Source organism: Oncorhynchus kisutch, linkage group LG25 (assembly GCF_002021735.2).
Source record: "Oncorhynchus kisutch isolate 150728-3 linkage group LG25, Okis_V2, whole genome shotgun sequence".
NCBI lineage: Eukaryota > Metazoa > Chordata > Actinopteri > Salmoniformes > Salmonidae > Oncorhynchus > Oncorhynchus kisutch.
In genome coordinates, this window is record NC_034198.2 from 8327174 (window position 1) to 8353523 (window position 26350).

The window sequence follows — 26350 nt, forward strand, 5'->3', positions numbered from 1 at the left end:
CCTGACAAGCCTCACAGGCACTCACCCTCACAGCTCCTAAATCATTTCCTCACATCTGCAGAAAAACTAACATGTCACATGGCCAGCTGAGTGACTCTTTTCAATGGAAACAAAGAAATGTGTCATATTGACGGTGGAAAAAGTACAAGAATACCAGCATATTCTTTGGACAGTGATTCATGTAATGAATCAGTGACTGATTATTAGTGTGAAGAGAAAGAACAGGGTTTAAACTTCCTTCATGTTAATCTCAATGGTGAGATAAAAATCACCAGTATGATATTAAATTCCCGTAAAAAAAAAAAGGCCTTAATTGATTACAGCTGCATATTTAAAATCAGAAGAATGATATAATCTTCTTGCCAAGTATATGTTAAAGGTTTCCCTGAACACAAGCAATCATGTAACCACAGTAAACCAAAGACACAGCTTGTTTGTTTGCGGACAGGTTTCTTCTTTACACACATTCCTCAAGCTTCAGCAAGCATATTAAAATCAACCTTTGGAATTTGGTAAAGCAGAAATATGGGCATAGTAACCACCACTGGCAGAAATAGCAAGTACCACAAACATAGTAAAGTAGGGCTACATTTTCTCAATCCACAGCAGCCAGGGGACTGCTTTGATACAGTTAAAGAGCATCTTCAGAACCAATGTAAGGAATACAAATTCATGCAAAGTCATTTTTTATTGTAATACCAAGAAAATGTTAATCTATACAATTGCTAGAAAGTAAACATTCAGACTGGTTAAAACCATCAGATGGAAACAAACCTTAATGAAGGAAACTGATATCACTTAACTACTAAAAATAAATGTTGTCCATTGCACTTAACTACATAAATACATCTTTCTGGAGCATTAGCATCCACTTTATCTTTGTTACAGTCAACACTTAAGTTACACCTCAAGGGTTGTAACTACAGTACATTCAATAATTTACCATGTCCCGCCATTTGTTTCCATACATTGAGCATCCAGTGAAAAGAATGCACACAAAAAACTGAATTTAACTTGTATGTATTCCATTTTTCAGGTTTAAACATATCAACAATTCCAACATATGAAACAGACCAGCATCCTTTGTCACAAAGTAACTATGGGATTTCCATATTTCCCCCCCTTCTATGGAAAGAGTGTAGTCATGATAGAATACTTTTCTTAAATCAAAATAAGATTCACACATGATCAAAACCCTATCCCCTTGATCGATGCATGACTTTATTTGAAATACAGTTTATACATTTCCTGTCCCATTGGATGATTGAAACGAGAGCTGTGTCACTAGAGCAGACTCATAAACAGGATTCTAGAGGGCATCCATCCCCCAGATGTCTGACTACTTCCTCTGTATAGAAGGGAACAAGGATACTTGGGAGTGTCAAAGTGCTGTTGCTTGATTGTAATTTCCTTTTACCACCTCCATCTTTTGTGGTTTTCCTTGTGTTGAGTCACATCAGGAGACATGATGAGGCTCAATACAAATGTGCATGCATATCAAGCTTTCTTATCAGTCCCATTTCCATAGCCCAAACACACTGTAGCTATACTCCGTCATTACAAAACTTTCACTCACAATCAGATGCTACAGTTCGCCTGATTTAACAGTTTAGATACTTTGATATGATATTAATAGTAAAATGTGGATTTTGATGAATAGTGGTACTTAGATTTGCACAATAATCAGTGAGGAAAAGGTGACATTTGCTTGAAGAGCAAAGGACGACTGACGTCTTGTGTTCAGATAATCAGTTTTTTTGTTCATATAATAGCCATGCTACATTATCTACCTTTCCCACCAAATAGCTGAGAAAATGGAGAAGTGAGTCATTGAGCATGTGTATTTTTTATCAGCCATTTTTTTGGGGGGGGGGCCTCCGGCTAGTCGTTAAAGTGGATGACCACACATCACAATGTACAACATAACCGTGACTCCATTTTGTTAACGACATTCAGTCCTTAGTGTTACTTGGTTGGAGAGCAGGCAGGGATTAGCTAGACAATGCCTTGTTTGTTGTTGACATCAGAGACAGCCGGTGGCACCTGAATTGGGGAGGGCGGGCTCATATAAAAGGCTGGAACAGCATGAATGGAATGGTATTCAACACATGGTTTCCATGTGTTTGATGCCATTCCATACACTCTATTCCAGCCATTATTATGATCCATCCTCCCCTCAGCAGTCTCCTGTGGTTGACGAATTCACACATTTCGTTTTTGCAGTTTTGTAGACGTTTCATATTTAGTCCAGCTCCAATCTTGGTCCTACAAAGACAAACCAAGAGATTATGACACAAAGCTACATTGAGGTCAGGTTTTAAGGTTGCCGCTGTAGAATGGCGTTTGGGTTGTGGTTTAGATATTAATCTCCGTTCCCTCCAGCAAGGCAGCCAACCTCCTATTTACATTTGAGTAACTTAGCAGACGCTCTTATCCAGAGCGACTTACAGGAGCAAGTAAGGTTAAGTGCCTTGCTCAAGGCAGATTTAGCACTTAGTCGGCTCACGGATTCGGTTACTGGCCCAACTTAACCGCTAGGCTACCTCCCCAGACTTGTTTTAAATGGATCAGAGTCTAAATTCAAACTCAGTTAGCCTTAAGGTAATGTTCTACACTTAACAAGGTCAGATAAGAGACATCCTGAAGGCCAAATGAGAAGGAACGAACTCAGAACCTCATCACGCTCCTGACCTGGGATACTTAATCCCACCCTTATAGGGAGTTGACCCACATAAGAGAGTGCTGGGTAAATGACGCACACCAGTGGTGCCAACTAAAGAAGAAAGTATGTGTTTCAGGTGTGAATCACATATTATAAAGACTTAAAGGGGGGCTGAACTTTCTGATTTGGGCTTTTGTCACAATTTAAATGCGACAATATTTTAATGTTGCACATCTTTTAGTTGTCTCAAATGCTTTAAATATTTGTATATGAATTTCTACAATAGATTTGGTTTGACAGTTTTAAGTAATTGAAATTTGAAGCTATTGAAATTGTCCCAATATTTTATTCCGTGTGTAATTAACTGATGGTCCCCAACTAGCCCCATAGGGATATCGAATGTCAAACCAAACTGACCATTACTACACGGGTCACATGCAGCTGTGCTGCGATTGATGATTACTTGGTTGCTGCCAGCTGAGGGCAGGATTGAAATATAAACCCAACCCAAGGAAAACTTACGGTACCCTTTATTATGTTACATCACATTTTTTTGCCATATTCTCGCAAATCTCCATTTTGTATTAGACTAACTTTATGACCCTAATTATCCTATTTACACTTTGTAGTAAATTTTGACACTAGAATAAAATGTTTGACTCTTTATCGATGCCACATAGGTCATTTTCAAAACAGAAGTAGATTTTTAGCGGCAGTCTCTCTAACACACTGAAGAAAATGTGGTGAAGTGCAACAGTGGAATATAAGACACTGCATTGACAGAATACCAGGAAACAGGATTCCATTACAAGTCTAGCTAGCTTTGAGAAAATGGCCTAACTTACCACTACGCTTTTGGACTGCTCGTCAGCAGCTTCTTGCATCAGGCTGGTCAGCTGACTGAGGTACTTCTGGTTCTCCTGAAGCAGTCGTGGGGCAGCATCACTGGAAGGGAGAGAGAGAGAGGCAGAATAATTCACAATGTACAAAGGACATTCTTTTTGGTCTGCTGCTGAATGTCTGGACATTCCTTTCAATCTGCTACACAAAACACAAACCCTTCCTGTCTGCTGTATTGACCAGTACCTGTCATTGGGTCCAGGTAGGGAGGTGAGTGGGTGAGGGGAGCTGATGGGCTGGGCAGACTGGGCCCACTGGGACACCTGCAGAGGGTTGGACGACTCTGGGCTGGCTGCTATCGAGTTCCTTGCAGAATTCTGAGCCTGGGAGAAGACAAATGCCATTACTCATATAGAACACGTTCACATTATGAACTAGGCTAAGTGAATTCTATAGAAAATGTACCCTTTGCTAAGTCAAGTCCGCGCCCTTGGTTACTGTTGCAACCGCAGGCATTTTCCTGGGAATCCCAATTCTCCAAACTAGTGGAGAAAAACCCTCACAATGATCGTAAACAGTATTTTTAATAAACAATGAAATTAAGCAGACTGCTTCTTGCTAATCAGGAGACCCCCTGGTATGTTGTGGTGGACTGTCATAACAATTGCTTCACAGGATCATGGTAAAATTATGTTTTTAGGTGTGACTAGACACTGGATGGCTCTGAATAAACTGTCAGCATGCAGTCAAAGATACTAACCACTCTCGGAGCTAATTAGTGCTCTCAAATCATATAAATGTTGACAATAGGTGTTATATGCATAATATAGCTAGCTTAACTAGTTAATACATTTATAGAAAACAAGTTAAAAAACAAGTTAAAAAACAGGACCTGACCAAATTCACATAGAAATATATCATTCTACTTGAAAACAAGTCTAAGAAGCGTGCGTTATATCTATGCTTCACGTTCTTAAGTTTTGTACACAAGCTTCAACCAGCTGAAACAATATTTTTGGTTATTGAAAATATATTTAGCAGTGGTTTAGATAGTATAGAGAATCATTGTACCATCTTATTTTGTCACAAAATGAAATTAGGTGAACTACTAGTTTTACCAATGAGGAAATGGCAGAGCGATTTTTGCATAGTGCAACTTTAATGGCTAGTTAGCATTTTCAATGGAGGCAGTGCCAGTGTAGCTAGCTAACCTGCTAGCAAACAATGGAACAAAAGTATAATTTTGGATTAAAAAAATACCCCAACAGGCTCTGCATTTTAGGGATCACAGTCGCAAGTACCCTGGTGCACTTTTACATTATTTTGCCATTTAAACAATACATTTTTTGATGAAAAATCTGGTTTTTGCCATTGCCATCATTGGCTTCCATGTGTTTAAAACTAGAGCTTGTTTGAGGCTTGTCGAACACGAGCAAGGTTAGCTCGTGTCCGATCAGCAATTGGTTGCCCATAAATCTGGGACGAGGCATAGCAAAGGGTCAATTGCACATGACTTAAAATAACCCAATGCCATCTTATAGTAAGTTATATGACTTCATGATATTATGACTAACTTTACTGAAGTTCTATAGATAAAACCTCATCCTCACTCACACAGGCAATCTTCAATAGGTGCCAGAACTCTCTCTGTCTCTTAATCTGCATCTGCATCACGGTGTTGTCGGCATCCTTGATGTTCTCCAGTGTCTTCTCGATGCGCGGGAACAGGTCAATGATCTTCTGCTTGCTCAATAAGATCTTACTGCATGGGGAAACAGAAGTTAAACAGTGTTTTCCACTTAAATTAAGTAGGCTACTCTTCAATTCGTTAGTCAGAAAAGTCTTCCGAGCCCTCTTCCTCTAGAAAGAACAATATGCATCTCCTAGCGATCTTTCAATAGGTCAGGCGCCTGTCAGTCAAAATCAGCAATGATGGCGAAATACTGCTGGTTTGACGGTCTGCTGTCTGTCCCGCCTTTCGGTACCTGGTTGTATGCATTGTGTGTGCCGTGGTTGCAGTCGAGGGAGAGAAAATGAATTTCCATACAATGTGAGTGAATTTGCACTTTCCATATGTGGTAACGATGAGTGGAAATCCACTTAGCCTATTGTTTTCTGGCATATTAATTTATTTTATTTTGCGTGCAGGGTCCGACATTAACGATGGCCTGGGACCAGTAAAAACATGTTGGGACAGTAACTGTTCAGCGCATTTTGGTATTCCAGTTCAACATTTACCTACTCTGTCACAGTCTACACACAGAAAAAGCACTCCCCTCACCCTCCATTTGGCAAATCTGACCACAACCCTCTCTTTGCGCCTCAACTTTGTAAGTCACCTTGATTTTGCACCTGTGTGTTTTATCAGTTTCTTTATGAAAATATTTAGCAAACTCCATGACAGTAGCTAAAACAAAGGGCTATATAGCATCAGACAAGTAGACTGCAAATGCATGCTGGGCTGGGCATGCCCTGAGCTGATGATATGAGCACTACTTGGGAAAGCTATAGAAGCGAAATTGGAGAGGGCGAGAAGGCCAACGTTCCAGCCTTTGGGAAACTTGCTCTACGCCCCAGCCAAATTTGGCACACTCCTCGCTCCGCTCAAATACTCTTACCAGGTCGTGTACTCAGAGCATTTGTTGACCAGCTGGAAAGCGTCTTCACTGCCATTTTAAACTTTCCCTGACTCAGTCTGTAATATCTAAAGCAGACCATCATAGTCCCTGTGCCCAAGAACAAAGGTCACCTGTCTAAATGACTATTGCCCCGTAGCACTCATCTGTAGCCATGAAATGCTTTGAAAGGCTGGTCATGCTCACATCAACACATTATCCAACACACCCTTGACCCACTCCAAGGGGTGCGTGCTTAGTCCCCTCCTGTACTCCCTGCTCATCCACGACTGTGTGGCCACGCACGGCTCCAACACCATCCTTAAAGTTTGCTGACGAGACAGTGGTTGACCTGATCACCAACGACGAGAAAGACTATAGGGAGGTCAGTGACCTGACTGTATGGTGCCAGGACAACATCCTCTCCCTCAACAAAACAAAGGAGCTGATTGTGGACTACAGCAAACAGAGGGCCGATCACGCCCCCATCCACATTGACCGGGCTGTAGTGGAGCGGGTCGAGAGCTTCAAGTTCCTCGGTGTCCACATCATTAATGAATTACCATGGTCCACAAACACACACCACCAGTTGTGAAGGCACGACAATGCCTCTTCCCTCTCAGGTAGCTGAAAAGGTTGGGCATGGGCCCTCAGATCCTCAAAATGTTCTACAGCTACACCATTGAAAGCATAATCGACTGGCTGCATCAGTACTTGGTTTTGCAACTGCTTGGCATCCGACCACAAGGTGCTACAGAGGGTAATGCGTATACAGTACATCACTGGGGCCGAGCTACCTGCCACCCAGGACCACTATAGTAGGCGGTGTCAGAAGAGGGCCTGAAAAATTGTCAAAGACTCCAGCCAATCAAGTCATATTGTTCTCTCTGCCATCACATGGCAAGCAGTAACGAAGCACCAAGTCTGGAACAAACAGGACCCTGAACAGTTTCTACCCAAAGCCATAAGACTGCTAAATAGTTAGTCCAGGTAGGTATTTGGTTAACTATCTGAATTGACCCATTTTGCACTAACTCTTGACTCAGATACGCTGCCGCCGCCACCGCCGCTGCTACTATCATGTTGCCTTGTCACTTTATCCCTACCTATATGTACATACAAGGTAATTAAAGTAGATACAGTAACTCTGCACATCAACTCGGTACCCTGTGTATGTAGCCAAGTTATCGTTATTCATTGTGTATTTATTCCCTGTGTTTTTGTTTGTTATTTCCCTCCATTGTTGGGAATGGCCCGTAAGTAAGCAATTCACTGTTAGTCTACACCGGTTATTCACAAAGCACGTAACAAATCAAATTAGATTTGAAGACTACACATGTAAATGTTATGCTATTTGTACACTGAACAAAAATATAAAAACACAACATGCAACAATTTAAGATTTTACTGAGTTACAGTTCACAAGGAAATCACTCAATTGAAATAAATTCATTAGGCCCTAAAGCTATGGATTTCACATGACTGGGAATACAGATCTGCACCGGTTGGTCACATATCTTAAAAAAGGTAGGGGTGCAGATCAGAAAACCAGTCAGTATCTGGTGTAACCACCATTTACCTCATGTAGCGCGACATCTACTTCAATGGCTGTGCGAAGTTGCTGGATATTCGCATGAAGTGGAATACGCTTTCATATGCAGAGCATCTTAAACATGCTCAATGGGGGACATGCCTGGTGTGTGTGTGCAGGACATGGAAGAACTGACATTGTCAGCTTCCAGGAATTGTGTACAGATCCTTTATCATACTGAAAGATGAGGTGATGGCGGCAGATGAGTGACAATGGGCCTCAGGATCTCATCACGGTATCTCTGTGCATTCAAATTGCCATCGATGAAATGCAATTGTTTTCATTGTCCGTAGCTTGCCTGCCCATACCATAATCCCACCACCACCATTGGGTTCATAACGTTGACATCAGCAAACCGCTCGCCCACACGATGCCATACACACTGTCTGCCATCTGCCCGGTAAAGTTGAAACCGGGACTTATCCGTGAAAAGCACAGTTCTCCAGTGTACCAGTGGCCATCGAAGGTGAGCATATGCCCAATGAGTTGGTTACGACGCCGAACTGCAGTCAGGTCAAGACCCTTGTGATGATGACAAGCACGCAGATGAGCTTCCCTGAGACCGTTTCTGACAATGTGTACAGACATTTTTCAGTTGTTCAAACCCACAGTTTCATCAGCTGTCCGGGTGGCTGGTTTCAGATGATCCCGCAGGTGAAGAAGCCAGATGTGGAGGTCCTGGGCTGGCGTGGCCACATGTGGTCTGTGGTTGTGAGGCTGGTTGGACGTAATACCAAATTCGCTAAAACAGCATTGGAGGCAGCTTACACCAGATAAATTAACATTAAATTCTCTGGCAACAGCGGTGATGGACCCCCCCCCTGCAGTCTGCAGGAAGTACCCCCCCCCCCCCAAAAAAATAAATAAATAATAATAACTTGAGACAACCGTGGCATTCTGTTGTGTGACAAAACTGTACATTTTAGAGTGGCCTTTAATTGTCCCCAGCACAAGGTGCACCTGTAATGATCATGGCGTTTAATCAGCTTCTTGATATGCCACACCTCTCAGGTGGATGGATTATCTTGGCAAAAGAGAAACACTCACTAACAGGGAAGTAAACAAATTTGTGCACAACATTCGAGAGAAATACGATTTTTTTGCATTTCTGGGATCTTTTAGTTCAGCTCCTGAAACGAGGCACCAACACCTTTGAGCAAAAAGAAGTGCCCATCAATCTACTCACAGAGCTTATTTATGTATTTTAGGGAAAGTGATTTACAACAGTAAACCTTAAATAGTGAATATATGCAGGCAACTGTTGACTGTCAGCAAAAAGAAAGCAACAAAAAGACACCTAGCATTTGTCTTGGCTAGCCTACTGGAGCCATGTCTATATGTCTCTCACAAAATGACACTGTACTTTAGAATTGCATTGTATACATTTGTTTCTAAAGAAGAGTAATGACTGGCATTGCTAAATTGTATTAGCCATATTTTTTTTAAACTATATCATAATATCCAAATGTAGCCAATTAATAGCTGAATAAAGAGAGAAAGCATGCCAAACTATAGGCCCTGCATGACCCCAAGCTAATTTCCTGCAATTCTACACATTTTGCAGAGAAGAAACTTTGCAGTTCTATAGATTACCTTACAGTGAATTTATGTTCAAAAACAACATTTTGGGGTGGAATTACAAGAAGTACTATGGATACTAATATCCTTGTGAGCCTCCCAGGACCATGTTGCCCATGGTTAAGAACATACTGTAGATTAATATTACATAGTATTGTATTACACCCTCTTAACTTAATTTACAAATCCCTTAGCCAAAATTGGTTTAATCTGTTGTTAGCAATATTCATAGAAAATAAACAAACAATGCATATAATATAAATACAATTAGAAATCTGGCCGTGGTCCCCCTGCCGCAGACCTCAGTTTGGGAACCTCAGCAGTAAGGCACATTGTTGCGAAAGGTTAAGAATGAGGTAAAAATATATAGCATAGAACAGACGCATGCCTCTCTAACATACAGAGTATAGAATCAGGTCAGCTTTATTAAGGGAATTTCTATCTGCAGCGTTCAGTTGGTGACGTGACAGTCCACTGAACAGTCCCAGACCCTGCTTACCTGAGGTGTGTGTAGAGGTCTCTCAGGACCTTGTCCTGGTTCTGGACAGTCTGTATAATGGCTTTAACCATCTCTGAGCTGTCACTGCTCACACCAGGGTCAGGTGCTGAGGGAAGAACAGCACACAGGTGTCAGAACGTGGTAGTGTTTATACAACTACCATCGTACGATTACAGATTCTATTCAATATCCAAAAGTACTACAGTGGCTTGAAATTGAAAATGGCTGCAATGCAGTGACTGTATTTATTGCACAAAAGTGGCTTACTTCGGCATTTCATTTTTAGTTGTTTGTAGAGTTCAATCGCCTTGTCCTCCCTGAAATCAAGGAATAAAAGATCAATTCTCGTAGAACATTCATTTAAATCTTGTTTGAGGCTTTCAGAATGATACAGCGGTTTACCTTTTCTTCTTGATATGTGCATTTGAGTACTCTAGATGTATAGGACAGGCAATGCAAGTGACAAACAACATCAGGTCAGCTACTAGCAAAATCAGGAGCCAAACATTTCAATGAGGCTCCATCTACTTCCACAACTTCCTGGCCCTTCCTAGACCAGTGGTTGCCAACCGGTCGATCGCCATCTTCAAGGCATTCCTAGTCGATCACCAAATATTTCTGTAGAAAAGCCAATGAACAATAAAGGCTTGCGCTCCTTTTTAAAAATATTGTTCACCTTTTGTCAGTATATTCACTTGATTCAAGTCCTGCGCACCAGGTAAGCAAAGTGTTCCCATGAGACAAACTCCGCCTACCCGGCGGGAAAGGGCAAATCTGTGACTAAATCGAGTGCATCTACTGCGCTGACCAATCGGATAGCTCTAACTCTGAATTCCAAGTCGGAAACCCTGGCATCTTTCTAGATCTCCGACTTCTCCACCTGAAGATCACGGACGTTGTGATTTGACCTCGTTGACCATCAGATGCAGGTACCATCAGTCCAGTAAAATAAAAAAGCGAATTATTTCATTTCATGCTCCACAGTGCCTCACAAGTGCTAAACCAACTGATCTATTTTGTTATCAAAGCTCGAGTTTTGAAATATAATATGATCAATCATATAGCCAATATGCTGTGATAAGGTATTAGGCCAACTGCCCAAACCTCATTCCTACAAAACCGTTTGTCAATTTAATGTAAAAATATATATATTTTTTAATCTGAGCAGTAGATCTCAGCTTGCTTTTTGACTTCGAAAGTGATCTTGGTTTTGTAACCACTGTCCTAGACCCTTCATGCATTTAATTCAGTAGAGGCAGACAGCCTGTCATTCCTGCCTAGAGTAGAACACTCACAGCTGCTCCATGATGTCTCCTTGGCGACGAGCGTAGGGACTCCTCTGCAGCTCCACGATCTCTGAGTGTAACGACATGATTTCCTCGTCCAGGTGGCTCACCTCGGCCACCTAGTGGACAGAACATACATTACACATCGGGCTCAGACAGCAGGTGTAGCTAGGGAGATTAGGATTGGTGGGGAAATCTGATCCTAGATCTGTGGTTAACTTGTACCTCAAGCCATTCAGACAGCAGCTCAACTAAGATGACCAACCCATGCCTTCAATACCAAAAATCCATCCCAACCAGTACCTGTGCATATGCAGCCGCCTTCTCCTCATTCTCCTGCCAAGCTTTCAGCATCTTCTCAGAGGCTGTGGGAGAGGAAAAAAACAAATCTCATGAAAATAACCAACACTATCTTATCATAATACAAAACCATGATTGCTTCTAAAATGGCACTATTCCCTCATTTGTGCCCTGGTTGAAAGCAGCGCTCAATAATATAAGGAATAGGGTATAATTTCAGCTGCAGGCCATGTGGGTGACCATTCCTGGCACTACCAATCATCAGCCAGCCATTACTCACAGATCCCATAGTGCATCTGATCGCTGTACTTCTCCAGGTCGTACTGGATACTGCTCTTGAAGAAGTCCAGCTTGGCCTTCAGCTGCTGGGAGAAGGCAAACATGCCGTTCTTGCACCGGGTCAGGTTGGTGTTGTAGCGCAGGAGGCTCAGCCTGGACAAACACACAGAATATAATAACTTTGTCTGTTAAAAAAACTAAAACATACATCAAAATAACAAGATCACACATGCCATATGAAAAAGCAAAGAGCTGATTCTTCCAAAGCAAGTCTGGAAACTTCTTTCAGCTATTCCAGTTTGAGACATTACCAAATTCAAAAGAAAGAATCTTGCTTCCTTTAGCTTCACTCTTTTAGTGTCTAGTAAAGCAGGCTTACTCACATGGCAGCTCTCTGGCCCTGGAACAGTCTACTGTAGTCGTCCTTCAATCCACAGATGTAGCTCACCGCCTCGCCCCACACCTTCTTCAGCACCACCAGGGGCAGCTGGGACTTAGCCTCCCGCACTAGGAAAAAGGACAACAAGCTCCTACATAAGGCTTGGTACATATGACTGAAGACATCTTTGAACCAAACGATGGAAGGAGCACAAGTTTAACTGAATGCTCAATTCTGTTTTTGTTGTCTAAGAATAAAAAACACTACCTCTATTTAATTCCATGAGCTTGTATTTCCATCCGATCGCCTTTAGATCTCTCAATATATTTATCAGCAGGCAGAGAAGGCAGTACTCACCAATAGTGTTGACTTTATCAGGCAGCTGTCTAGCACTGAAGGGACCAGAGTACTTGGTGAGACTCTTGTCAAACAAATAGATTATGTAACTGTCCCAGCCTCGCTGCACAACACACAAAGACAACCACTTTACATGGTGGTCAATTGCTAAATATGTTAATGCTAAACAGGTGATTAAGATTTTCCAATGTGCTGTATCAAAACTATATTCTAACAAAATACAACATTACAACACTGAAATAGCAAAGTGGAACCAAAGTCTTTTACCACCCCCTCGAGGACACACTGGGCTGCGGGCTTCCTGGGGTCCAGCGACACCCCTGTCTCCTGCAGCAGCTCCTGGTTGACCAACTCGATCTTGGTCTCAGTCTCGATGCGGCGCTGCAGGCTATGGAGGCTCTCATCTGGGGCCAGCTGGAATGAGTGGACCTGGGCCGTGGTCATGTTCAGGATGTGGACAACCTGCCAATGGGATAAATTATATGGGTAAAATAAAGGAAGCTGATTGGCTAGCAGATAAGAGTCAATCCAAAAATAACAAGCACGAGCAGGCAAACTTAACATTTGTTTAAAAACGATATTATGTGTACATTAACACACTATGGGAAATAGAAGCGTTAATTGAATATTGTCCATGAGAAAATCAAATAAGAGCCCAGCCTTAAGAGACACTTGAAAGACTATTGTTAGCTCAAGAGATACAGCATGATACGTTACAGAACTAACCCTCATGCATAATATCTGTTCCAACACTTCAAAGCACAGGGGTTTCTTGCTGTCAGCGTTAGTCTTGCCTCCTCTCTGGACAGGGTCCCATTTCAGCATCAGCTGCAGCAGCATCTCCATGGGCTCCAGGAGTGTCCTGAATGAGTGCAATGCAAATTAACACCCCCCCCCAAATTCAATCTATACAGGTCATGGTCGTTTCCCTCAAGTTATCATCCTGGTTTTCGATTTATGCTGCTCAATGAGGTGAAACTTTCAGAATGTGGTCATAACTTGAGCTGACACGATTCCCTGTTCTACTTTTGACAGACAACCATATTTGTTCTCCACAATAAGAGTTTTTTTTTTATCTCGATGTTCTGTTACTTGGCACCCTAATGAACAGGACCCTGGTTTCCCAGGTTGAAAATGAGTCTGTGGCTAAAAGATAAGGATGATGACCTTTAATGGCATCAGACCAAGGCTCTGCATCTGTCCTCGTGCTCCTAGACCTTAGCGCTTCTTTTGATACCATCGATCACCATATTCTTTTGGAGAGATTGGAAACCCAAATTGATCTACACGGACAAGTTCTGGCCTGGTTTATCTGTCGGAAAGATATCAGTTTGTCTCTGTGAATGGTTTGTCCCCTGACACATCAACTGTAAATTTCGGTGTTCCTCAAGGTTCCGTTTTAGGACCACTATTGTTTTCACTATATATTTTACCTCTTGGGGATGTCATTCGAAAACATAATGTTAACTTTCACTGCTATGCGGATGACACACAGCTGTACATTTCAATGAAACATGGTAAAGCCCCAAAATTGCCCTCGCTGGAAGCCTGTGTTTCAGACATAAGGAAGTGGATGGCTGCCAACGTTCTACTTTTAAACTCGGACAAAACAGAGATGATTGTTCTAGGTCCCAAGAAACAAAGAGATCTTCTGTTAAATCTGACAATTAATCGTGATGGTTGTACAGTCGTCTCAAATAAAATTGTGAAGGTCGGCGTTACTCTGGACCCTGATCTCTCTTTTGACGAACATATCAAGACTGCTTCAAGGACAGCTTTTTTTCCATTTACGTAACATTGCAAAAATCTGACAATTTCTGTCCAAAAATTATGCAGAAAAATTTGCCCATGCTTTTGTTACTTCTAGGTTAGACTACCGCAATGCTCTACTTTCCGGCTACCCGGATAAAGCACTAAATAAACTTCAGTTAGTGCTAAATACGGCTGCTAGAATCCTGACTAGAACCCCAAACATGTATCATATTACTCCAGTGCTATCCTCCCTACACTGGCTTCCTGTTAAGGCAAGGGCTGATTTCAAGGTTTTACTGCTAACCTACAAAGCATTACATGGGCTTGCTCCTACCCATCTTTCCGATTTGGTCCTGCCGTACATACCTACACGTACACTATGGTCACAAGATGCAGGCCTCCTAATTGTCCCTAGAATTTCTAAGCAAACAGCTGGATGCAGGGCTTTCTCCTACAGAGCTCCATTTTTATGGTATGGTCTAACCACCCATGTGAGAGACGCAGACTCGGTCTCAACCTTTAAGTCTTTACTGAAGACTCATCTCTTCAGTGGGTCATATGATTGAGTGTAGTCTGGCCCAGGAGGTGTGAAGGTGAACGGAAAGGCACTGGAGCGTCACTTGAGTGGGCTGAATCACTGATTTGGTCTTCCTGTCTGGGTAGGCGCCCCCCCCTTGGGTTGTGCCGTGGCGGAGATCTTTGTGGGCTATACTCTGCCTTGTTTCAGGATGGTAAATTTGTGGTTGAAGATATCCCTCTAGTGGTGTGGGGGCTGTGCTTTGGCAAAGTGGGTGGTGTTATATCCTGCCTGTTTGGCCCCTGTCTGGGGGTATCATCGGATGGGGCCACAGTGTCTCCTGACCCCTCCTGCCTCAGCCTCCAGTATTTATGCTGCAGGAGTTTATGTTTCGGGGGGCTAGGGTCAGTCTGTTATATCTGGAGTATTTCTCCTGTCTTATCCGGTGTCCTGTGTGAATTTAAGTATGCTCTCTCTAATTCTCTCTCTCGGAGGACCTGAGCCCTAGGACCATGCCTCAGGAGTACTTGGCATGATGCCTCCTTGTTGTCCCCAGTCCACCTGGCTGTGCAGCTGCTCCAGTTTCAACTGTTCTGCCTGGAACCCTGACCTGTTCACTGTGATTACTATTTGAACCTGCTGGTCATCTATGAACTTCTTGGCCATGTTCTGTTATAATCTTCACCCGGCACAGCCAGAAGAGGACTGGCCACCCCTCATAGCCTGGTTTCTCTCTAGGTTTCTTCCTAGGTTTTGGCCTTTCTAGGGAGTTTTTCCTAGCCACCGTGCTTCTACACCTGTATTGCTTGCTGTTTGGGGTTTAGGCATGGTTTCTGTACAGCACTTTGATATATTAGCTGATGTAAGAAGGGCTATATAAATAAATGTGATTTTGATTTGATGAAAACCAGCACACACATTCCTCGAGGTCCAGAGCTGGGCACCCCTGCTATACACAGACAGAATAAGACCGGTGGTTACAGTGCCTTCAGAAAGTATTCATACCCCTTGACTTATTCCACACTTGTGTTACAGCATGAATTTAAATTATATATATTTTTAATTACACATCTACACACAATACCCCATAATGACAAAGTGAAAACATGTTTTTAGAAATTGTTGCACATTTTTTGAAGATTAAATACAGATATCTAATTTACATAAGTATTCACACCCAAGTCAATACTTTGTAGAACCGATTTCCACTGTCACTATGGGGTATTGTGTGTAGATGATATATAAAAATATATTTGATCCATTTTGAAATCAGGCTGTAACAACATGTAGAATAAGTCAAGGGGTATGAATATTTCCTGAAAGCACTGTAATAATGACACTAGAATAGAATATGTGACGGTGTCTGACCTGCTCAGATTGTTGGGGTATGGTAAATGTGTGGAGAATCTGACTTCCCCATTCAATTCCTCCACAGCCATGATGTCTTTGGGACCTTTGTTCCGCACTTTGCTGGCCCTGAGGAATAACATATCAAATGGCATTCAGGGTGGTTACCTAGTCTCCCTTGGAGGATCACTCAGAATTGAAACTAACACTTGAAAACTGTTAAATGTGCAGGGACAACTACCACTGGACAGGCTGAAGATTGTGCAGAAAAGGCCGGAACCCACAACTGCATTCAAATATCATTGTGCCAAAACTCCAGTAGTCCACTGTGACAGTGTAAGGCTTATTCTCAAATAATTCAGGGGCCTGGGGGGAAAAGACATGCAAGTATCAATTAGTAAGTCCGGTTTTAATCAATCGTGACTAACAGACAGAGACAATGTCGCAACGTTAAGTCAACAGGAATCTAGGAGTGCTTGCAGGAGGGATAATATGCTCACCAGGTATTGCAGTGTTCCCACAAATGAAGTGCACAGACTCCCCTGGTCCAAGTCTTTGGCATAGCCCAAGTCTATAATTTTGTGAACCAACTGAACAAGGAAAACATTGTGACATATTAAGATTGCAAGATTAACAGTAGTCAATAACATCAATAACACAAAAATGTAAACAGTTATATAAAAAAAAACATGATAACACTGTGCTGGTCCATAAATATTAGGTTACCTTTCCATTGACTTCCTGGAGCACTATGTTTTCTGGTTTAAGGTCTCTGTGTATGATCTTGTTTTCATGCAAATACTGGATGCCTGAACCTGCATATAAAGACCATTCAGAAATCAGTTCTATGCAGACCCACAATTATGCACAATACAACAGTGGGGTACAGTACATACCAACATCATTGAGCAGGGAAAGTACTTCACTTTCTTTCAGTCCACAGCAATTTTCAGGCTTGCTCAGCATCTGTCAAATTCAACCATAAACACATTGTTGGACAAATGCCTGCTCATATGACAGAACCATTTGTGTCACTGTGCCCGTATGCAAGGTATTTAACCCCTCACTGATCCAGGGGCACTGCAACATGGCTGACACCACTCGGAAGTCTGTATATGTCAAGTGGGTTTATAGCAAATAAAATAAGTGTGTGGACTACAAGGGGAATGGAAAATAAAGTATTCATCTTCAGCTGCCCCACCTTTCTGAGGTCTCCCTTGGAACAGTACTCCATGGCCAGCAGTGGAAGATCGTTTAAGGCAATGTGCTTCATCTCCTCTGGCACGTCTCTGGCTGTCACTACATTGAGATTACTCAACCTGAATAGGCAAGAAAAACATTGTACTTGATAAATACAGTGCATCTGGAAAATATTCAGACCACTTAACCTTTTCCTCATTTTGTTACATTACAGCCTTATTGTAAAATGGATTAAATAAAAATAAAAATGCCTCATCTACACACAATAACCCATAACAAAGCAAACATGTATTAAACATGTATTTACTTATTTACATAAGTATTCAGACCCTTTGCTATGAGACTCGAAATAGAGCTCAGGTGCATCCTGTTTCCATTGATCATCCTTGAGATGTGTCTACAACTTGGAGTCCACCTGTGGTAAATGTAATTGATTGGAAATTATTTGGGAAGGCACACACCTGTCTATATAAGGTCCCACAGTTGACAGTGCATGTCAGAGCAAAAACCATGATGCCATGAGGTGGAAGGAATTGACTGTAGAGCTGCGAGACAGGATTGGGTCAAGGCACAGACCCGGGGAAGGGTAGCAAAACATGTCTGCAGCATTGAATGTCCCCAAGAACACAGTGGTCTCCATCCGTCTTAAATGGAAGAAGTTTGGAACCACCAAGACTCTTCCTAGAGCTGGCCGCCTTGCCAAACTGAGAAATCAGGGGAGAAGGGCCTTGGTCAGAGAGGTGACTAATAACCCGATGGTCTGACCAATAACCCGATGGTCTCTTTGACAGAGCTCAGGAGTGCCTCTGTGGCGATGGGAGAACCTTCCAGAAGGACAACCATCTCTGCAGCACTCCACCAAACAGGCCTTTATGGTAGAGTGGACAGACGGAAGCCACTTCTCAGTAAAAGGCACATGACATCGAGCTTGGAGTTTTCCAAAAGGCACCTAAAGACTTTGTACTTGATAAATACAGTGCAAACCATAAGAAACAAGGTCTGATGAAGGCCTGATCGAACATCTTTGGAGAGACCTGAAATTAGCTGTGCAGCGATGCTCCCCATCCAACCCGACAGAGCATCTGCAGAGAATAATGGGAGAAACTCCCCAAATACAGGTGTGTTAAGCTTGTAGCATCATACCCAAGAAGACTCGAGGCTGTAATCACTACCAAAGGTGTTTCAACAAAGTACTAGGCAATGGGTCTGAATACTTATGTACATGTGAATTCAGTTTGTTAATATATTTGCAAACATTTCTAAAAACCTGTTTTTGCTTTGTCATTATGGGGTATTGCGTGTGGATTGATGAGGGGGAAAAGACCATTTAAACAATTTGAGAATAAGGCTGTAACGTAACAAAATGTGGAAAAAGTCAAGGGGTCTGAATACTTTCCGAATGCACTATACAAGAAGCAAATGCCGATATTTCACTCATTGAAAAAGTAAATGTCACCCAGTTCAAACGTGTGTGGCATTCAATGATGTACATAGGATAATACGACAGACAAACTTTTTCATGATCTGGATCTCTCTGCTCCATCTGTCTTTGTTTCTTGCTGTCAACTCCAGGCGACACATTTTCACCGCAATTTTTTCTGATGTGTCCTATGGTGGAAAAATAGCAAGATTATGTTGTAATACATTTATTGCATCAAATGTGTGTTTTAAGCAACAGAATAGAGTATTTTGTTAACTATTGTGTGTGTGTTATACTGAGGATGGGCCTCTGGGAGGTAACACAGAGGAGATTTACAATGTATTTTGGGTGATAAAACGTAAAGAGCATTCCAGAGCATGAGTTAATGTTTCTGTTCGATATGGTACCAGAGAGAGATGGTTCCAGTTTGGAGTCGGAGGGACAGACACTGGTCTCTATACAATGAAAACTGTTGACACAGCAGATACTGTCTGCTATGTATTATAGGTATCTTTCATACAAATCTTAACCTTGTGACCCATTCTATATATCTGTTGTTTGTCATGTAGGTTGAAAGGGGTGTATCTTGGCTATAAAAGACCTTTGTACTTTTGTCTCGGGGCTCTCAACGAATCATTTGATCGTGAATCGTCAACCAGCCATCATTATCGTAGAGCACTCAATCGATTCACTTTATGCGTGTGTGTTGTATTGACCTGCTTCCTTATTAATAAGGGATTAAAGATTTAGTTTGAGTATAACGCTGACTTGTGACAAGTTTGTCTCTCCTCATTTGATAGTAAAGAAATTAACCACCACATTTGGCGATGAGGATGGGATGTGAATCTTCACTTGGTGACTGCTCCTGACGACCTGGGTAAATCATGCAAGAGGGATCCCTCAAACTTGGGATCTCAGGGAGACCACACTTCGGGAACGAAGCAGATGGACCCACCTTTGCTCTGAGATGCAGCGAGCCGAGTGGATACCACATCTCAAACTTATTATTTTTTTTAAATAAAGAGGTGAGCAAAACAATTAAGGTCGAGTTAAGAAAAGCCTGTTACGTAGGCTCTGAGTGGGTATTCATGTGTGAGGGGGGTACGTCCCGACACCGAATTGATCAGAGTGGGGATTGGTGCGGTCTTAGGGGTGAGTGGCCAGGGTGACTCTGGGTTCTGTGTGAAACACGTTACCCGGTGAAACCCTATTGGAAGAAGGACCTCATTCTGAAAAAAGTGATTTTCAGAAGTGGTGAATTCCAATTATTTTAAATGTGCTAGCCAGGTATGCCCTGGGTTTGGTAATTTAGCGTTAAATATCTAGAATCTGTGTGAAATTGTTTTGGCCATTTAATGTTAAAAACATCCGGAATCTGTGTGAACTAGTTAAGACCATTTATGATATAGTATAAGATAGTAAGGTGAATTTGTAATTGTTTTAAACCTGTACCACATGTTAGAAGTATTGAAAGATGTAAATGTATGAGTTGCATTATCCTAGGAATAAGTCATGAGATAGGTTAAATGCAGGTTAAATGCAGGTTAAAATATTGTTGAAAAACTAATTGATTAGGTATGTTTGAGAATAGCAGTGTGTGACTAGGATATAAGAGTTGTGTGAATATGGAAATGAGTCTTAATCTGACATTTGGATTAACATAGACATATGCTTAATCAGATGCTTGAAATGTGGATAAGTTTTGATATAACGTTATCTTAGGGTTCTGTTCATTCACTGCCCATCATAGAATATCACGGGGTGGTAGTATTGAGAGGAGAGGTTAGAGAACCGTTGAGGATCCCATGGTCATTGTCCAGGAAACAAAAGTGTATTTTTTTGTTCTGCTGGGAGTATGTTTGGAGAGCTCCTTCGTAGCTATGGAGAATCCTTGAAAAAGCAAATGGAATGGTTGTTGTGAGTACCTAAGAATTTCTTACGTTTTATATGGATTCTGTGAATATATGAAAATATGATAAATTGTATGTCTTGTCATGATGTTGGCCTGGGGGTTAGGTTTAAGACCGTCATAAATACCTCTTCCCCCCTTTTTCCTTCTCTAACCTACTGAGGTTACATTTTTTTTTTTTACTTGGTTAACATAGAGATTCTGGGAACATCAGTATGTGGGGGGAAATTAACTATATTCTGGTCATCGAAACAATTGAACATGTGCAGCGGTACTTAATGAATATGATGTCAGTTCGGTTGTCATCTGAGACATTCTCATCAATGATAAGATGACAAACTCTACAGTGGAAAGTCTATACATCAGAGTTATCAGATTCACATGGAATTGTTGTTCAATTTAAATGTTTGTATATGAAATTATTTGTGATGGGATGAAATGTGATTTTACCTTCTAAAATGTGAGATGTGGGTTTTCATAAATTAGGGCTGCTCACTCAGTGGCCCGCCCACGTGAAGAGACAGAGGTTGTAAACTATGACACACACCTCTTTTCTCCCTTCCTATATAAAGCCTTGACGACAACATAACTCTGTTCCAATGAGGTAGGGTGACAATCCTATGTCAGAATGGTTCAGAAAAAACTACAGAACGAAGCCAACATCAGCATGAGCTTTGGTTGCAAATGGTATGAACTTTGAACTCTTATTCACGACAGAAGTGATACCTCCTAGCCGTTGAGTTAGCCACCGCTGCTGCAAACGCAGGTTAGGAAGGAACAGACAGAGTATCCCATCTACCACACAACGACGTTACTATACTACTACTTATCCAAGTGACCACCAGAAACATTCTTCAAAGGACAGAGGACTCGGTTTGGCAACACGGTCTTCCATCTACCACCAACCTACTGAAGCGCAGCTCAGAGTAAATATTTATTGCATTTTCCTTTTCCAAATGGGCGGTAATTTAGAATGCATAAGATACTGTATTTACGATAGCACAGCTTCTTCCCTTTGTTCCCCAGTCTCCCGCTCTTTCACTCAAACCCAGCCCCTTTTCCTTTGTGTAACAAGCTGTCATATCTGTTCCGCCCACTAGGGATGTTTTCCTATGACGTAAAGAATTATCTAGGTATAATTCATTCTTTGTATATGTAATCCTGTGTTAGGTATTTAGTAAATAAATAATAAAACCCAATTTTGTATTGCTGATTCAAATTGTTAGCCAGGGTTCTTGAAGATAACAACTTTCAGATTATGAGACTGAAGTAAAATGACGATTAATGTTGACTGCTATTGATGTAAAATATTACTAAACCTTTAAGAGTTTATTTGGAAGATAACAGCTCTATAAATATTATTTTGTTGTGCCTGACTCTCTAGTTAATTACATTTACATGATTAGCTCAATCAGGTGATATTAATTACGGAGAAATTATTTTATAGAATAGCATGTCATAGCAATTAATCCGGCATAGCCAAAGACACGACAGTGTGTATAATCGATTACTAGAGATTTGATCAAATAATTCTGGGAATATAATTAGATACAATTTAAACCACCCATATGTAGACGTAAGTAGGTTGAGTTGGTATCTTTAATGGATAATTTGATAAAGATGAGGTTTAAGCATTAAACTGTCTACAAAGTCTGGGAAACTGTCTCAGAAACTGATTGGAGTGTGTCCACTTTTGGTATTTTTAAGCTACAGGGTGTTTTTCTCAAGTGGTGGCATTTGACCTTTGCCAAAAGATACTGACCCTACCGTTATAAAATACATTTAGAAATCTATATTATTCTATTATTGCACCCACACTGCTCGCGAGCGTCTGCATTGCCAAGGGCTAAAATAGAAGTCAGTTCTATTTGTGATGCAGATCGCGCAGAAAGTCCTGCCTCTGCCATCTCCTCATTGGTTTATAGATGCAGGTACCCACGTGCCATCTCCTCATTGGTTATACCCACGTGGGTGACTGAAAGACAAACGATGACGGTGGCAGTAATGCACCTAATTTATGAAAGTTGCCAATAGATGCAATATAAAGTCCAGAAAAGAAAAAGCCTGAAAGGAGGAGAGATGACTAGAAACGATTCGGTTGACCGTGTTAGGTGTGGATTCATTGTCGTAGTAGAGGACCTTGTGCATTTCAGGTAAAATAACAACTCAATGTTTATACGTTATCCCAGGACAAATTAGCTAGCAAGTGCAAGCTAGCTAGCTAAATTGCCATAAATGTTTAATGCTTTCGACCTGACCCCAAATTAGTGTAATTGGTTCAGAGTTTGCTTTGATATTTTAACCAGCTCATCATTATCGTTTGTGGTACGGGAGGAAAAAATTATTGTATGCACGATCGCACGCAGCCGGTTTGGGTTCCGTGTTATATTTGTTTACACTGCTATGCTTTATCTTGTCCAGGTCGCAGTTGCAAATGAGAACTTGTTCTCAACTAGCCTACCTGGTTAAATAAAGGTGAAATAAAAAATTAATAAAAAATTAAAAAATGAGCTTCTCCGTGGAGCACGTGAGAGCTATAAATCGGAAAACGTACATCAATGCAGCAATGGGATGTGCCACTACTCCAAATTGTACCTTTACTCACACTGCTCTATCGAGAAGACTTAAATACTGCTAGTTTTCCCGGAAAACTGCCATTTTTCATCCTCATGCTAGCTAGTAGGGCCAGGACGATACCATTTCGCAATATTTTTTCAAATGCAACATTTTTAACATGAAGCAGACCAAATTCTATTGGTCCTTTAAAAACCTGCTTTAAAAATGTTGTGTGTTTTAGCTTGGAAAATAAATACATTCGACTCTGGACGACAACATAATGGTGTTTGTTTCCAACATTAAGTCTCTTTTACTAAAGATGTTAAATTCGCTTTGTGTTGTGTTTCCGTACCACGATACTAACGTGTATCGCGATACAGTATCGTCCCGGCCCTACTAGCTAGTAGTTGCCACGGCGACCCATTTTGGAATGGCAGTGTTTGCCAATCAGCTCATTTGTTGTTCAACATGATGTGCCATCCCATAATGGCTGCTGTGTCTACTCCAAGCTAGCACGAGGACAAAAAGGGCAGTGTTCAGAAAAACGAGCATTATTCCAACATTCTCCATGAAACATTGTGGATAAAGGTACAATTTGTAAAACAGCGCATATCCCATCCCTGCATTGAGGTACATTTTCCAACCCATTAACACACCAGCTTCACAGTAATCATGATTGCATTCACATCCCTGTGCAGCTCAGTGTAACAGTAGGGTAGGTATCTTCTGGCAAATTTGAGCTGTGATATTATCCATTCATGCTTACTATTCATATCTAGGAAGTGGTTAACTTCCTTTCAACTATATGTAAACATTACATCCAACTCTTTGTCTGATTTGGTAGAATATTCAGCTACCATGATTCAAGTCTGGACTCTGGAACAGCTTAGAGTACTAGGGGTTACTTCTGAAAATGTGTCCGTTAGTTAAATACTTACATGATGTTGATACAGGTAGACATGGGCAAAACCGCCCATGCCCAATCTCTCTTTCAATTCCCAGTTCCCGCAGTTTTGGTTTTGTCTGAAAGGAGGCTTATCCATTGCTGTAACAGTAATAACAAGGAATATTAATGTTACATTTGGCTATGCAAATTGTCAACATTTCTAACTAGCCACATATGCGGTAAATTAAGCATTTACTAGCTAACTGTTAGCTTGATAGCTACTGTTTACAGCTAGTGCTAGCTAGCTAACGTTCGCTATTTAGCTAAACAACTTTCAAGTTTGCCATACCTTCGTTAGTGTTGCTAGTCAGCTAGCGTTGCTAACTAACCTTAGCTATTAATTTAGCTCCCCTGTCTGATGTCCGTAAACAAAATTGATCAATGGGCAATATAAAGATAAACGTTTAAACTTCACAATCGCCCATGTTTCCCTTGCAGGGTTGTTGCACCCGTGACTGATCAACGAAGCTTGAAGACGAAAGTAAACATAGCTAGCTAACGTTAGATAGCACAGTTAGCTCGTTGGACAGCCAGCTATTTGCTTGAAAAAAAAAAGAATGTAGCTGGTTATTACAGAAATCTTGGTGTAATAATAGCTAATTATTACGATATTTCATAAGACAGTCAGCTGCCGTTTTTTCATAAAAAGAAAGATCTTCTTGTGTTCGAGTAATGCACTATGACAGGAATGTGTACTTTCCTAGATGTGACGTCGCCAAAAAACCCGGCTGCTTTTCTGAGGAGAAAAAAAATGATATGGGGGTGTGTCCGAAAGAGACATCATGCCCATAAGGGGCACAAAGGCACGTGCCCACTTAGATTTGAGCAATTCTTTTTTATTAAAAAATGATACATTTAGTATTAAGCCAACGTTTTGTCATAATTATGTGTAAAAAAAAAAAGAAGATCTGCCAGTTGTATTTTGTCAGTTGTATTTCGCCCCTGTACAGTGCGTGGTTCCTTCCAAGGTGCACCATGGACTATAAGGAAACAGCTGATGCTTAAACTGACTAGCCTATCAAAACTGACCCTTACCTTCACCCAGTGGCGACCTGCCATTCAGGGAAGATGGGACCTGTTTTGAGCCCCACCTGTTTAGTGAAAAAAGTAATAAATAAAAATAAAGAGACCATGTTTTTATGCAGCTTTAATAACTCAATGATTTATTTATTTTTACATTGTTTGCACACTGATATGTGGCACGTATTAATGCCCAAATAACACGCAAAACAGGCAAACAAAATGTATATATATATATATATAGCATAAAAACATGGTCTCTTTTTTTGCTTTCTTGAGTAAGGCAGCTCCAAAATGCAGGTGATTCAGCCTAGCTCAGTGCTTTCTGCGGTGGTGGGGCAGCCACCGGGAAAATACGAAGTGTTGGGGTTGGTAATGTTGGAAAATACGAAGTGTTGGGGTTGGTAATGTTCTCTAGTAGTTCAGTGTTCTGTCACTCACGGGAACACTACATCACAGCAAAATCTACAGGGAGACTTGGGCCTGAAGATCACTAATGTCATGATTCTACCTTTATTATTTCAGAATTCTCAGTTGTCTTGAAAGTACCATAAATCCAGAGAATTACAGACTTTGATGACAAAATTTGTCCACGAAGGACCGCCATGCCACCTTCCTGTTCAAGTGAGCACAGCACAACAAGGTGAGTCGAAAAAATGTATTGTATGCTGCTACATAAAGTATGTAATATACCAGGGTGTATGTATACTGTAGCTAAGAAAGTAATATAAAGTGTTTATTATATAGTAAGCTGTTAGTAGCACATGTGGCTCACCTTAATAATTTGGTCCCTTTTCCCCTCATAATTTAACCTACTGTTCTGACTTTGTGGTGCACATGTAGCCTATAGCCTGAAATGTCATCATCAAATATTGTAAGAGCTTTCATTGTCTGCTTATACCCTTTATTTATTCTACGGTTCTGACTTTGTGTACAGGGAGAATACTGTAAGAATATCCCATGTTCTGAATGCTGGCGCTGTTACATTTCAAAAGTGCTGAACTAATAGTTACATTGACTACTGTACGTCCATCATAGATCGCTCATTAATGTGTTAATCGAAATTACAGATTGCCTCTTATCCGCTCGTTGTCCCCTTATTCCATAGTTTGTACATCTGAATTGTCAGTAGAAGCCACATTTGTTTAAGCAAGTCAGCCATATCATGCCAAGAGTCTGCAAAGTTGTCATCAAGGCAAAGGGTGGCTATTTGAAGAATCTCAAATATGAAGGAAAAAGGAAGTCTCACACTGCTCTTGATAGTATCACTGATCTTTAATAAGCTTACGTATCGGCC

At 41.2% G+C, this 26350-nt stretch overlaps 1 protein-coding gene across 2 annotated transcripts; it reads right to left on the minus strand.

The window, feature by feature from the left end:
• Positions 1-397: 397 nt before the first annotated feature.
• Positions 398-24797, minus strand: LOC109869960 (inhibitor of nuclear factor kappa-B kinase subunit alpha). Of its 2 annotated transcripts, none has more exons than XM_020460280.2 (22): positions 24323-24797; positions 24026-24132; positions 18716-18810; positions 17204-17321; positions 16899-16968; positions 16729-16817; positions 16503-16592; positions 16244-16368; positions 16024-16131; positions 13113-13248; positions 12654-12848; positions 12387-12489; positions 12034-12157; positions 11652-11803; positions 11375-11436; positions 11081-11190; positions 10053-10102; positions 9786-9891; positions 5117-5264; positions 3749-3885; positions 3508-3607; positions 398-2265 (listed from the first exon to the last, which is right to left on the minus strand). In XM_020460280.2, exons 2-22 carry the CDS (start codon positions 24128-24130, stop codon positions 2203-2205), a joined length of 2286 nt encoding a protein of 761 aa, XP_020315869.1. In that variant the 5' UTR covers positions 24131-24132; positions 24323-24797; the 3' UTR covers positions 398-2202. The 2 variants fall into 2 exon arrangements, with proteins under 2 accessions (XP_020315869.1, XP_020315870.1); XM_020460281.2 differs by having other exon boundaries at positions 24363-24759.
• Positions 24798-26350: the final 1553 nt, after the last annotated feature.

Bases quoted from the DNA above. Each gene is read 5' to 3' on its own strand.
- LOC109869960 (XM_020460280.2), bottom strand. From the start codon at position 24,130: ATGGATAAGCCTCCTTTCAGACAAAACCAAAACTGCGGGAACTGGGAA. The intron at 16,593-16,728 runs GTAACCTAATAT...TTCCTTGTTCAG, and splicing joins TCCAGGAAGTCAATGGAAAG to TTGGTTCACAAAATTATAGA. The intron at 10,103-11,080 runs GTGAGTGTTCTA...CCTTGATTTCAG, and splicing joins GGAGACATCATGGAGCAGCT to GGAGGACAAGGCGATTGAAC.